Source organism: Chelonia mydas, chromosome 1 (assembly GCF_015237465.2).
Source record: "Chelonia mydas isolate rCheMyd1 chromosome 1, rCheMyd1.pri.v2, whole genome shotgun sequence".
Lineage (NCBI taxonomy): Eukaryota > Metazoa > Chordata > Testudines > Cheloniidae > Chelonia > Chelonia mydas.
The window spans coordinates 210,570,597-210,584,469 of NC_057849.1; the positions used below are offsets into that span (position 1 = coordinate 210,570,597).

At 44.4% G+C, this 13,873-nt stretch overlaps 2 protein-coding genes across 4 annotated transcripts in view; one reads left to right on the forward strand and one right to left on the reverse strand.

The window, feature by feature from the left end:
• Positions 1-777: 777 nt before the first annotated feature.
• On the forward strand, positions 778-2,017 carry LOC114022387 (late histone H2A.2.2-like). The gene has a single exon (XM_037912302.2). The coding sequence runs from the start codon at positions 1,577-1,579 to the stop codon at positions 2,015-2,017; it is 441 nt and encodes a 146-aa protein (XP_037768230.1). The 5' UTR covers positions 778-1,576.
• An 8,164-nt stretch (positions 2,018-10,181) lies between these two features.
• LOC102939253 (ovostatin) overlaps positions 10,182-13,873 on the reverse strand; it is a 55,974-nt gene continuing 52,282 nt past the window's right edge. For all 3 annotated transcript variants that reach the window (XM_043551163.1, XM_043551210.1, XM_037894412.2), the window contains 4 exons: positions 13,463-13,531; positions 12,343-12,445; positions 11,911-11,985; positions 10,182-10,413 (listed from right to left, as the gene is read on the reverse strand). In XM_043551163.1, coding sequence (XP_043407098.1) covers positions 11,924-11,985; positions 12,343-12,445; positions 13,463-13,531 — 234 coding nt within the window. In that variant the 3' untranslated portion in view covers positions 10,182-10,413; positions 11,911-11,923. The remainder of the gene's footprint in view (positions 10,414-11,910; positions 11,986-12,342; positions 12,446-13,462; positions 13,532-13,873) is intronic.

Genomic DNA, 13,873 nt, shown 5'->3' on the forward strand with positions numbered 1-13,873 from the left:
CTTGCGCAGTGACTCAGTGTCAGCAAGGGTGGCAGAATGGTGCCCATTGTGAATATGGAACTAGATGCTGCTGTCACTTCCAGTTTAAAATCTGTTCCAGCCCATAGAGTTATTCCTAATTAGAGCTGAATGAATAATTGATTTTTTAGTTTGGAGGCCAAAGGGAAAAAATAAAAAGTAAAAAAGAAATTTTGTTTCTGATTAAAGGAAAAGGTTTGTTCCACCCACAATGAAATGTTGTGTTTCATTTTGGGGAGTTTTTTACCCTTTAGGGTTGTGGGTGTGGGTGTTTGTTTTCTAATGGGAAATACATTTCTAAACAAAACATCATTTTGAAAAAAAGTCAGAAATGACTTTTTCAGGATTTTTTCACTCTTCTTTCCCTGTCAAATGTTGTTCAACAAATTTGCCCTGAATTCACAAGCCGCTTTGGTTGGCCCAAAACTGCATTTTTTCAACAAATAAAACTATTTGCTGAAAAAAATTGCCTAGGCTTATTGTTGATTTACACCTGTGCAAGAATATGATCATAGTCTTGCATGGGTGTGTATATATGTATATATATATATTTATATATATATATATATTTATATATATATAAAAACAATACATATATTATAAGACAGTATCTCCACTACCACTTAACTCTGCTACCATTTATCTTGAGAAGGCATTGCTAGGAATTTCTTAGGTCAATATGATTCTGAGAGGCTTGGATATGTTTGATTTTTTTTTTTAAAAAAGCTCCTCTTGTGGATGAGAGAGGAAACATTATTTTTAGGGTAGTAAGAAGGATTTGAATTTGTGGCTGTTCGGAGGAAGGTTATGAGAGGAAAAAATTAGACCAGACTGCTATGCTTTTGGAGTTCAAAATAAATTGGACTGCTGTCCTTGGTATGTCTGCTTAGGAAACTGTGTTAATTGCTGATGGAAATGGGTAGCTGCCTCTTTGCCTGGGGGCCGCTAGATAATTTCAAAGATTAAACAAAAGTTAATAATACAGGAAATTAAAACAGTTTTACACCCTGAGTTTTGCTAATAGCAGATATCACTGACTAAAAATCCAACACAAACGGAGAATCAATGGGAATGATGTCATAAAAGGGTGACATATCCCCTCTGGCTTGGGTAACAAATGAAGTAGCTTTCCATTGGTTTTCAGACAACCAATCAGAAAATAAGTTCTCTGTCTGCACTGGGGTTTTAAAAGGTTGTAGGATCAGACAGGGTCAGTACACAACTGTGATAATTTCAAGAGGTGGCTTAGCCAAGCCACACTTTGTCAGACCAGTCATAATCAGGCCAGACCAGGAATAAATCAAAGAAGGCAAAATAAGAGAGAAAACAAAGTGAACAGAGCCAGGAACAGAAGGAAAGAGAGTCAGGCAAGCCAAGCAAAGAAAGACACAGGCAAGCGAAGCCAAGCAAGGAAACATCCACTGAAGCTAAACAAGTAAAAAAAAAAAAGCTAGGTATACCAACTCCTGCGTAAAGACTTGGGTAAACCAAGCAGAGCAAACAAAAGAAAGCCAAGAAAGTCAAGCCAAGTGTTGTTGGAACAGCAGAAGTCTGCAACATGTCTGAGACTGAGTCTGAGCACTCTGGTGAGACCTCAAATGCAAAGGAGGCTAAGGCCAAAATCACCCGCTCTTCCCGGGCTGGGCTGCTGTTCTCTGTCAGTCGCATAGACAGACTGCTTCGCAAAGGACAGTTTGCAGACCGTGTTGGAGAGGGAGCTCCAGTATATATGGCCGCGGTGCTTCAATACCTAACCCATGAGATTGTGGATATTGCTGGAGAAGTTGCTGCCCGCAGCAAGAAGCGTCGGATTTCCCCATGGCACTTGCAGCTGGCCATTCACAGTGACTCAGAGCTCAAGAAACTACTGGGAGGTGTCACCATCTCTCAGGGCGGGGTCCTGCCCTTAAATCAGCCTGTGGTTTTACCTTCCAAGAAGAGGAATGGCAGGAGAGTGATCAAGAGAAGGATTGCCCCTGCTCCTGTCCCTGTTAAGTGAGAACAGAGCAAAGGGGAGACTGCCATCCCAGATTTGGGAAAAATGACATTAACTTGATTGCAAGGCTCTTTTCAAATGCACCAGTATGGTCTAATAAAAGCAGTTAAAATGCTAGGTCTTCTTTTGTGAATTCATTTCCTTGGTTATATTGCTAACATTTTAAGGGAAAATTAAATTAGTTAGGAAGTGACACAAAGGCTGTGATATAAAAGCCAAAATGTTTAGCACTCATGCATTTCTTTACAATATATAGACACATAAGAAGTTACAAAATATGTCTCTGGGAAATGATTCTCATAGAAGTATGTTTGTGTGGACAGTTGGGAAAGTTGGGCCTGTTCTCGCAGTCAGTAAAGCTGCTTTGGATCTACTGCAGGTTTTGTTGAAGGTCTGGAAGAGAATAAATTTGTCTTGGGAGCACTAAACAGGTACCGAAATAGGGAAATGGGTTTGCCTCTGGTTCTTCTCTCTCTTATTCTGTTGTAAATTCATTGAATTCACTGGAGTTATTCCTTCAGTATGCCACTGTGAGGTCAAAATGAAGCCCAATAAAATTAGCATCTAGGACATTAAAATAAACTTTTCCAATTTTATTGGAAATTTTAGAGAAATCTTTGAGGGAGGAGAGAAACTAAGTGCAATAGTTATTTTTAAAGATGGAACATTAGAAAGACACTAGACATAATCTTAGAAGATTCTGGGAAGTGATACACAAAGATATATTTTGGGGCAAGCATTTGGGAATATTTAGGGCATTCTTCTAATTAAAGAATCTATTTTGGATCTATTGTGGTTCTTGATGAAAACCTTATAGACCCTCTCAGTGGGATGTTGATTAGACAGACCTCTACGTACTGTATGCTGGCTTTGACAGATTGTAAAACCCATGGTGCAGTGATAGGCACCCTCTGCAGCTGGAATGAGCTTCTTGGGGTGGGAGGCTGCTGCAGCAGCACAGACGATGTTGGGCTCCATTTTGGACTAGGAGCTAGAACTGAGACCAGCTGCTCCCTTTGGGGTCTGGGCCAAGGGAAAGCTGTGACGGAGCCCTGTTGTTGAGTTGGTGGGGTTGAAGACACACAATCAGGGTTAAGACTACAGTGCAGCTGACTTCTTGTTAGTGCTGAGCCCTCGCTCATGGATTCTTTCTCCTCAGCTAGGCATTGAGAGTGGAAGCTGGAGACTGTCACTGGTGCAGCAGTTTTGAATTTGGCTCACAGGCAGTTGAGGAACGAGTGATTTACCCCTGGGGCTTTGCTCTCTGATTGAAGATACTGCGTTAAGATTAAGTGTGGCTGTATTAAGTCTAAGAGAAAAAGGGGGATTCATTGTATTATCAGAATCAGGGGCTATTGCTCTTTGACACAACTGTTATTACCAGCTAGTACTGTGCAAACTAAGGTGATCACAACACAAAATCGCCTCACTCCTTTTTGTTTCATCTGGACTGCCTTTGCTGCACTGACAGAGTGCTGGTCTGAACTCCTGCTGCCAGCATGCCAACGAAAGAGAGGGCCCAGAACTATAACCTTAAGGAAGAGTGTACAGTCAGGGATGGGTTAGATCTGTGTATATTGCTAAGAGTGTTGCTTGGGTGTATGTTGCAGTTGAAAGCTGCAGCCATTAGTGGAACTATTGCAGTGCAACCTACTGACCTGGTACACTTTTAACTTAACCTGTATTAATCTGTTGCATTGTATGTTGCTAGGATAACTTTTAAGTAAAATTGTGTTGTTTCTATTTTAGGTGAATATTGCCTGTATAAGATCCATTATTTATATTTTTGTTCCTGAAAGCAACCGAGATACACCCACAGGCATATACAGTGCCAGTCCAGGTGGAGACACCTTCAAACGTAAATATTCAAATGAGCAATAGCACTGGGGTGTCTAGAGGATTCCAACCTAATTTCCCACCTTAGTTAGGACTGCCAGGATCTTCATTATCCTTAATTACTTAAGGCACCCAGACAACAGGTTGCCTCCTCTAGAGTAGCCTGGGAAGGAAAAGGGGGTTACGCCTGGAAGACAGACAGATTGTCATGGGAGCATTAAATCCCTTACTGACACAGGATAAAGCCTGACTATTGTTATATATGTAACCTGTTGTTATGCTATGCTTTGTGGGGCAGCACCTAGCACAGATATCTCTTCTTTATTCCTACACTACTAAATTCAGCCACAAGAGTACGGATTCCCTGCCCCCAAGGAGACACCAATGAGAAATCTAAGTGGTGAGACAGGAATGGAGAGGTAGCACAGAACAAAGGAAAAGAGATAAAATGAATGAAAATAAATATTTATTCTGTAATTTATTGGAATTTTCTTTTTCCTTATGACAGCTTTAGCAAGAACAACATGAAAGTTCCTTAAAATCCACATCATGTATGATAATGGCCCAACTAAAAGATCAAAACAATTGTGTTTAACTGCTGAAGGCTAGTTGAAACTTTTTACAGTGTGTGTGGCCATGTAACTGTGATGACTTTGTCTTCTCTGCACTGCACCTTTAAATTTCTAAGAATTCTAAGCAGAGGCATCAACCATTTTATTCTGAGAGTTGCTGCTGCCTGTTACAGAAAAGACACAAAAAGAAAAGGAGGACTTGTGGCACCTTAGAGACTAACCAATTTATCTGAGCATAAGCTTTCGTGAGCTACAGCTCACTTCATCGGATACATTCAGTGGAAAATACAGTGGGGAGATTTATATACACACAGAACATGAAACAATGGGTGTTACCATACACACTGTAATGAGAGCGATCAGGTAAGGTGAGCTATTACCAGCAGGAGAGCGGGGGTGGTGGTGTGGAGGAACCTTTTGTAGTGATAATCAAGGTGGGCCATTTCCAGCAGTTGACAAGAACGTCTGAGGAACAGTGCGGGGTGGGGGAGGGGGGGAATAAACATGGGGAAATAGTTTTACTTTGTGTAATGACCCATCCACTCCCAGGCTTTATTCAAGCCTAAGTTAATTGTATCCAGTTTGCAAATTAATTCCAATTCAGCAGTCTCTCTTTAGAGTCTGTTTTTGAAGTTTTTTTGTTGAAGAATTGCCACTTTTAGGACTGTAATCGAGTGACCAAAGAGATTGAAGTGTTCTCCGACTGGCTTATGAATGTTATAATTCTTGACATCTGATTTGTGTCCATTTATTCTTTTACATAGAGACTGTGCAGTTTGGCCAATGTACATGGCAGAGGGGCATTGCTGGTACATGATGGCATAGATCACATTGGTAGATGTGCAGGTGAACGAGCCTCTGATAGTATGGTTGATGTGATTAGCCCGTATGATGGTGTCCCCTGAATAGATATGTGGACACAGTTGGCAATGGGCTTTGTTGCAAGGATAGGTTCCTGGGTTAGTGGTTCTGTTGTGTGGTGTGTGGTTGCTGGTGAGTATTTGCTTCAGGTTGGGGGCTGTCTGTAAGCAAGGACTGGCCTGTCTCCCAAGATCTGTGAGAGTGATGGGTCGTCCTTCAGGATAGGTTGTAGATCCTTGATGATGCATTGGAGAGGTTTTAGTTGGGGGCTGAAGGTGATGGCTAGTGGCGTTCTGTTATTTTCTTTGTTGGGCCTGTCCAACTACCATGCTAATAAGCGATGGTCACATAAACACCACCCTATACTGGAAACCTACTGACCGCTATGCCTACCTACATGCCTCCAGCTTTCATCCAGACCACACCACACGATCCATTGTCTACAGCCAAGCTCTATGATACAACTGCATTTGCTCCAACCCCTCAGACAGAGGCAAACACCTACAAGAGCTCTATCAAGCATTCTTACAACTACAATACCCACCTTTGGTTCATTATAAAATATACTCAAGACACCAAATAACCTATGTCATTCAGGTTTATTGCTATAAGTGAATAATAATACAGTATAGGAAGAAGGTTCAATACAAGTCTCTGGGAAGCCGTCTTGTACAGTGATGTTATATTCACCTTACGCAGAAGGTGTGCTCCCAAAGTTATACCTCTACAGCCGTCTTTTTGTACTCAACCTGCTTACAAGTCCAAGGAACAGTGTACATAATCTGAAACTAGATTTCACCCATCAGCTTTCTAGCTTGTTCTTCCGGTACCATGGTTCACCTCTCATCGCTTTGTTCTGAACACATGCATTCCACGTACCCAAGAATGTGAAGGTATCTCCTAGGTTTGTATGTGGGTAGAACAATCATATGTTTTGTCCTTTTCCTTTGGGACATTTGAGTACTGGCCTGTGAGTACAACTCCCTACCTACTGTTACAGTAAAATTTAGCTAATACAAGGTATTATGGGATAGTTAGCATAAGAGAACAGGGTATAGGCCAATTTAGGCTACATAGCTGTTATATTATATCCCAAGTGAGAAACATCTTTAAACCCAGGCACTAATTCAACCCCATGATCACAGGAGAGCTGGGAGACTGGTGCTGCAGACCCTGGGTGTCCCCATCCCAGGGACAGGTCACCCCTCCTGAACCCCCATCACTCCCCCCTAGGTTTGTGATCCAGACTCTCTTAGGGACAGAGAGAATTGAAGTTTTTTATCTCTCTCTGAAGGGCCCCTTATGCTTGCCCGCCATGTCCATCTCCTCAGCAACTGGAGAGAGAGACTCCTTGCTCAGGGACTAGCAGCTGAAGGTGAAATCCTGATGGAGGCAGAGGACAGGCCAGGGATGTACCAGCTGAATGATCTGATGCTGCACCAAAGGTGTAAAGAACCCAGCCAGGCAACAGGACCCTTAGAAATAAGCCCCCTCCTCTGAGACTGACCCCAGCCATACAAGGGGACATCTATGGCAATGACTCCCCGTGGTGTGTTAGCACCTTTTGTTCCCTGTAGTGACCTGGCTCCTAACACTGTCTCCCTGGCTGACACAAAAGCAAGAGAGAGAAGCCCCTGGGTCAGGACACCGCGTAAAACACTCGACAAATCCTTGTTGGATTCCTACTAGAACTCACCTAGAGCCCCTTCCCTTCCCTGGTGCCTGAGAAGGATGAGGCTTTCTTCAGCAGAGGGCTAGCTCCATGTTTGCTCTGGAGAGCTGTGCAGTGAGAACCTTCCCTGCCCCACTAGCTCTCCTAACCCTGCATGTAGGCAGCAATCCCTCGTGGAGCCATGGGATCCAGGAGAGATAACATGGAAGATCATCTCCTGCCTCTCCTGGTGAGAGATGTTCCTAAAGCTCTGCCAGTTTGGCTGGCAATTTCTAGATTAAGTTGGTGGGTAGCTGGTGCCAAGGTAAATTGTGCCTCCTGCAGGCATCCAGACCACCCCTTGATATCTGTTTGTCCCAGTGATATCATAGAGGTGTCACATCACTGCCTTCTCCTTGTTGTGATTCTTAGTAAGGAATGAAATGACATTTTCCAGCCCATTGAATTTTTCACCTTGGTTCAATTTTTATTAGTGTCACAATTTCAAATTCACTAAACACATTTTCATTCCTTTTTCCAAATGATCTTGGTCTCCTTGGACAGAAGTTAATAACTGACAAGCGTCTAGTGAAGAGAAAGGAAGCACACTGAGAATAGCTGTGACATTACTATGGGGGTGACCATCAAAGCATGAGGCTCTGTAGCAGAGCTCCAAGCCCAGGCCCCACTGTGAAGTCAGCTGGGATCCAGGACAGGGATGTGTCTTGCAGCACTTCCTAATCAATCAATGCTACACCCCCAGCCCCACACTGGCCTGCCCCCATCCCAGCAATCAATGATACAGCCCCAGGCTCACATCAACTTTGCACCCCCAGCCCCACATCATTCCATTGACCCTCATTTCACCTAGGAGCCTCCTGCAGCCTCAGGGGTCTTCACCTCCTCTAACCTTTACCAGTGCTGCAGGGAGGAGAAGCAGGGACCAGGCTGACCCATTGTTCACAGTAGAGAGGAGTAGCATAACCCTGAGCTACTCTGTCTGCTCAATGCTGCCCTCTCCCCTTCAATAAGAATGGTGTCAATTGCTTCCTCTCCAACCTTTACCCGAAAACAGCTCTGGCCTCTGATGGGAGGGGTGATGTGATGTTGCACTCTATTTGATTTTATAAAAATATGCTAATGAGTGTAAATATGATGTAACTGGAATATGCTTCATACAAAAGGTCTCTTGTAAGTATCATTACAAAGTTTATAATCTGCTGAGTGTGGTCATCCTATTTGTATAAATGTATTACTCCTGTATCTGAAACTTGAAATATGAAATATAACTCTGAGGTCCTATTGTAGTTATGCAAAGTGTGGGCCATTAATGGTGGTTTGGAACCTTAATGGCTCCCATTAACCAGGACAATTACCTGTAGATGGCTCTGTTTTACTTGTAAGTCTTCCTGTATACCTGTGGGCTGGCAAGTGGGTAATGAAGTGTTACAGTGACATGTGATAATGTCACCTGAACTGGAATCCATCTTTAACCTGGTGCTTTTCCATTGAGAAGAGGGGTGGGAACCCAGAGGGATAAAGGATTCTCGCCTTGTGCAAAAGATATATAAGTGGGTGGAACAGAACAAAGGGGGCAGCCATCATGAGAAATCCCCTCGCTACCACCTGAGCTGGAACAAGGGCTGTACCAGGGGAAAGGATTGTGCCCAGACTAGGAAGGTGTCCAGTCTGTGAAAGAAAGTTATTGAAACATCTCTGTGAGAGTGAGATTTTATCTGTATTCAGTTTTATTACTGTACTAGACTTAGACTTGCATATTTTATTTTATTTTGCTTGGTAATTCACTTTGTTCTGTTTGTTACTACTTGGAACCACTTAAATCCTACTTTCTGTATTTAATAAAATCACTTTTTACTTATTAATTAATCCAGAGTATGTATTAATACCTGGGCGGGGGGGAGGAGACAAACAGCTGTGCATCTCTATCGGTGTTATAGAGGGCGAAAAATTTATGAGTTTACCCTGTATAAGCTTTATACAGGGTAAAACGCATTTATTCGGGGTTTGGACCCCATTGGGAGTTGAGCATCTGAGTGTTAAAAGACAGGAACACTTCTTAAGTTGCTTTCAGTTAAGTCTGCAGCTTTGGGGCATGTGGTTCAGATCCTGGGTCTGTGTTGGAGCAGACGGGCATGTCTGGCTCAACAAGACAGGGTACTGCAGTCCCAAGCTGGCAGCGAAAGCAGGGGCAGAAGTAGTCTTTGCACATCAGTTGGCAGCCCCAAGGGGGTTTCTGTGATCCAGCCCGTCACAGGGGACAACTCTGTCTGACACCTGCAGCAGCCCTGGGTGGCTGCTATTTCCCAGGAGGTGGGCAAGTGGGAAAGGCAGCCAATCAGAGGGATTGCTCCTAGGCAGGGTTTGAAATGCATGAGAGCTGGAAACTTGAGTCATTCCCAGACTAGCTCCAGCTGGGGCCGAAATTGTGTCACTGGCCATGAAATCCCAGGCATTGGGTGCTGTGCTAGGACTCTGCAGTGGTGGAGCAGCAGCCCCTGCTGCAGATCCCAGGATGGCATGACTGAGGGTGGCAGCACCTACAGGAGGAGCAGGAGACATCTCCCTCTAGGACTGGAGTGATGTGGGTCCAAGGGGGGCGGAGGGGTAGCACTATTGCATAGGCTCCAAGGGAGATGGGGCCCAAGCAGGAAAGAAGAGAGAGACAGACCAATAGCTAAACGTGCTGCATGACAATAGCTACCAACGATTATTAGATGTGGCTGCATTTCCCTTTCTGACATGCTGCCATGGGCAGGAAAAGGCTTTTGTAGTAAAATGCTACTGGAACAGAATCTCCTTGCTGTTGGGTGGAGGCTGAGCAGAGGCTCTTGCTGATGTGACCATTCCGGGTGGTCCCTGGAGGCCAGATAGAGCTTGGATGCAATGATCTCTGCTCTCTATGTCTCTGGTTTTCCTACTGGTTTCTTCACTATGTGAACAGTCATTAAAAAAATAATTAAAGTTTCTTGCCCCTTAGCAGTAAAGGAAACCTTCCAAATGTGGCACCTAGCAGTGCTGTCTGTCTGGGTCTGCACAGACAGCTTGAATCAATCACTCTGAGATGGGGTCTCTAGCCGAATAAGGCATTAAATGTGAACCTGGTGACTATAGAAATTTGTCCATAGTTAACAATGGCACCTCTGATCATTGCAGCAGAAACGTCCAGCCCATTGGAGTTGTGGGGAAAGTCCTAATTGTTACCAAATTATAAAGAAAAAGCAAAGTAAAGTAGAGACCAGGTGCACATCTCCAATAATGAGAAGATTTATTGAAGAGAACTAATACATGTTCAGGATATGGACCTGGAGAAAAGCTTCATGGAAGGAAGCATCAGGCCTAAGTTCAGGTAAAAATGATACACATTGTCATGGACGCCTGTGATTAGAAGGGTGAAGTGCAATGAAATGGTCTTTCTGTGACTGAACAGAGGAATCACTTGTTCATCGTTCACCACAGTCCTGGAGAAAAAAGCAAAGCAGAAACATCAGTGAGAACAAGGCAAACACATAATTCATAGGTTCTAGGAGAGGATGGATTCAGTCTTGAATACTGTGTACAGATGTGGTCGCCACATCTCAAAAAAGATATATTGGAATGAGAAAAGGTTCAGAAAAGGGCAACACAAATTCTTAGGGGTATGAAGCGTCTGCCATATGAGGAGAGATTAATAAGACTGGGACTTTTCAGCTTGGAAAAAAAAACAAAACTAAGGGGGGATATCAGAGGTCTATAAAATCATGACTGGTGTGCAGGAAGTAAATAAGGAAGTGTTATTTACTCCTTCTCACAACACAAGAACTAGAGGTCACCAAATGAAATTAATAGGCAGCAGGCTTAAAACACACAAAAAGAAGTATTTTTTCATACAACGCACAGTCAACCTGTGGAACTCCTTGCCAGAGGATGTTGTGAAGGCCAAGACATATAACAGGGTTCAAAAAAGGAATTAGATAAATTCATGGAGGATAGGTCCTTCAATGGCTATTCGCCAGGATGGGCAGGTATGGTGTCCCTAACCTCTGTTTCCCAAAAGCTGGGAATAGGTGACAGGGGATGGATCACTTGTTCTCTTCATTCCCTCTGGGGCACCTGGCATTGGCCACTGTCAGAAGACAGGATACTGGGCTAGATGGACCTTCGGTCTGACCCAGTAGGGCCATTCTTATGTTCTTAATCTCTTGAACTCTGGGTTAGTGGCCCAACTCACTTGTGCTGCACAACTATACTGAGGGCAGAATTGTGAAGCTGTACCAAGGAACCCAGGTGTTGGATACATCTGCAGCCCCAACAGCCCAACCCTGCAGGCAGCAGCCAACCTGGAGTAAGAATGCTCCATTTCCAGGAATTGAACCAGTCCTCACATGTGAGCCGAGATGTCTCCCACTGAACCACCAATACTCCAGCTCCAAGAATGAAGTTAGTATGAGCCAGCTTTCTCTCCAGAAAGCATTTCATTGATTCACTGGCTAGAAATGGAATTTCCAGGAGTCCCAGCTCCCTGTGAAATGGCCAGGTGGGTACCTGGAAAAGGCAGGCTTTGAAGGGCTGATCTCAGTGGAACAGCTAATACGAAAAGCACTGCATTTTGGAAGATGGTAGCGCTTATATAATACTCTTCAGCCATGTTCCATCTATCTGATTGTATGCACTTGGGCTCCAATGCTGCAGAGGGCAGAGCTCTCCCTGGGAACTGCTGAGTGCCCCCAACTCCCATCAATTTTGGGAACTTGACATCCGGCAGGATTGGGCTCTTAAATGAAAACAACCTTGTCTCCCTACTCTTTGACCAGGCTGGTGGAGACTACATACCCTAACCTACAGGAACTTCTATCCACCTGTTTACCCCACCTCCGTTCATCTACTCAATGCAGATCCCCACTTACCTCACCTTTCTTCTTGCTCTCCACTCACCACATTCTCCTTATATCTGCTCAGTGTCTCCAGCTCTCACTTACCTTTCCCAGGCTATTAGACGCTTTCAGGGGCAGGCTCATTGCAGAGTAACTTGTATTCTGCAACAGCATTCTCGTCTGGAAGAGATGGGAACATTCCCATTGCAGTAAGAAGTCACTCCATCTCTGATGCCCATCACACAAACCCTCCCCTCCCTGTGGAGTATCCCTGATCCATAGAAGCTCAAAATGGATCTCCTTGAAATCTTCCCAGTTCTAGTCCATCACCTATTCCAGAGCAGGCTTATCATGCACATTCAGCACCTATGGCCTGAGCCAAAGCTCACTGAAGTAAACAGGTGTCTCTCCACTGACTTGAGTAGGTTTGGCTCAAACCCCTATTGAGTTCCAAGGCCCCATCAGCCTCCCAATTGAAACGGCCCTCCATCAGTTTTAATAAATGCAGTGACACTCCCCCCCACAAAGCCCTCCTACCTGTTTCATAGTAATCGTAGATCAGCACTGAAGCTGGTTTGATGTTGGACACAGGAAGGTCTTGTTCAACTGAGAAAGAGAAACTGATAGTCTTCCGTGAGACCTGGGAACAGGGTGGGGGGCCGAGATGGGCATCAGCTTTTATTCATAGAACACCGACTCCTCTGTAGAGGGTCAACCCCAGGGACTGCTGAGCTGTGGTGGGTTACCAACACACACATCTCCTGTGTGTATGATGCACTCCAGCCCTGGCATCCATTATTTACCTGCCTTAATCAGTCATTTTAGAAACAGTCTTAGAAAGTTTTTAAAAAACGTTCTTGGTTCTAATTTTCCTCTCCTTCCTGTATGGCTGGGATCCTCAGTCATCATGAGTCCCACTACACAGGGCTGAGAGGAAGCAAAACCAACATCTAAAAATGACCTTTCTAAATCCCAGATGGTCATGGCATTGAAATCTAATGCTGTGCAGTCCCTCCAAGTATAGGAGGGAGGGTGTGCATCCCACGGAGAAGCTGGGAATCTCCCCTTTCCAATGGTGTAAACGCTCCCATTACTAGTCCTGCAGGACCTCAAGGGAATCAACTTTAAAGATGCAGCATGTTTTTCTGACTAGAAAAAGCTGCTTCTGGGGCAGGACTGTGTCCTGCTAGCTCCAGTCCTCAGGCAGGTGCAATCTGATTGGAGGGAAGGGGGAAATTCTCTATGTGGCAGGTATGAGGAGGAGGAGGGACATCAAAATTTCCAGACCAGATAAAACTAGTGCTCCAGCTAGTGCAGTATCCTGCCTGTGCTGGTGGCCAGAACCAGCTGCTTTAGGGGAACCCCCCTAGTGGAGCTGTGTGCCCACTGGGGAGGTTGCTCCCTGGCCCCAGCAGTCAGTGGCTGAAAGGAGGAAACATTTTTAGTGTGTTTTATTTGGAATAAAAGAACAGGAGGCTGCTGGAAGCTGCTGAGGGGTTTGGAACGTTAGAATAGTTTCAGGGTAGATGGATTAATGGGCAAAGGTGCATGATCAATGCAGTTTATCACATACGTAGCCACTCCACATATGTGGATCTTCTATGCAAAATTAAAACCTGCTAAACCCAAACCAAAGAATTGATTTTCCAGAACTCACACTCTCCAGATAGAGGAGGACGTGGTTTTGCTTGGTTTCTACCTGCATCACATTCTGATCCTCACGGAGCTTTAGACGAGGAAATGGGGGAAACATTCAAATGTTAATAATCACTGAAAGCAAGACACCCCAGAATCTGCAGTAAATGACTGAACCAAAGTGTTATCTAATGGCTAGCATGGGTCAATCAAAATAATCACTTGATAAAGCCACTGAACACATGGGTCTCTGTCGGGAAATGCACGTATCTAGACAGTTATACAAGAGACAGTCAGTCAGTTTGGAATTCCAGTTGGTTAATCTAATCCAGTGATCCTCAACCTTGTCCATATTAGGACACCTCCGTCCCCTGAATCTCACTCCCATTTAGCCAGGCTCTATCTGGGAGCTCCCTCCAATTTAGCAATATAG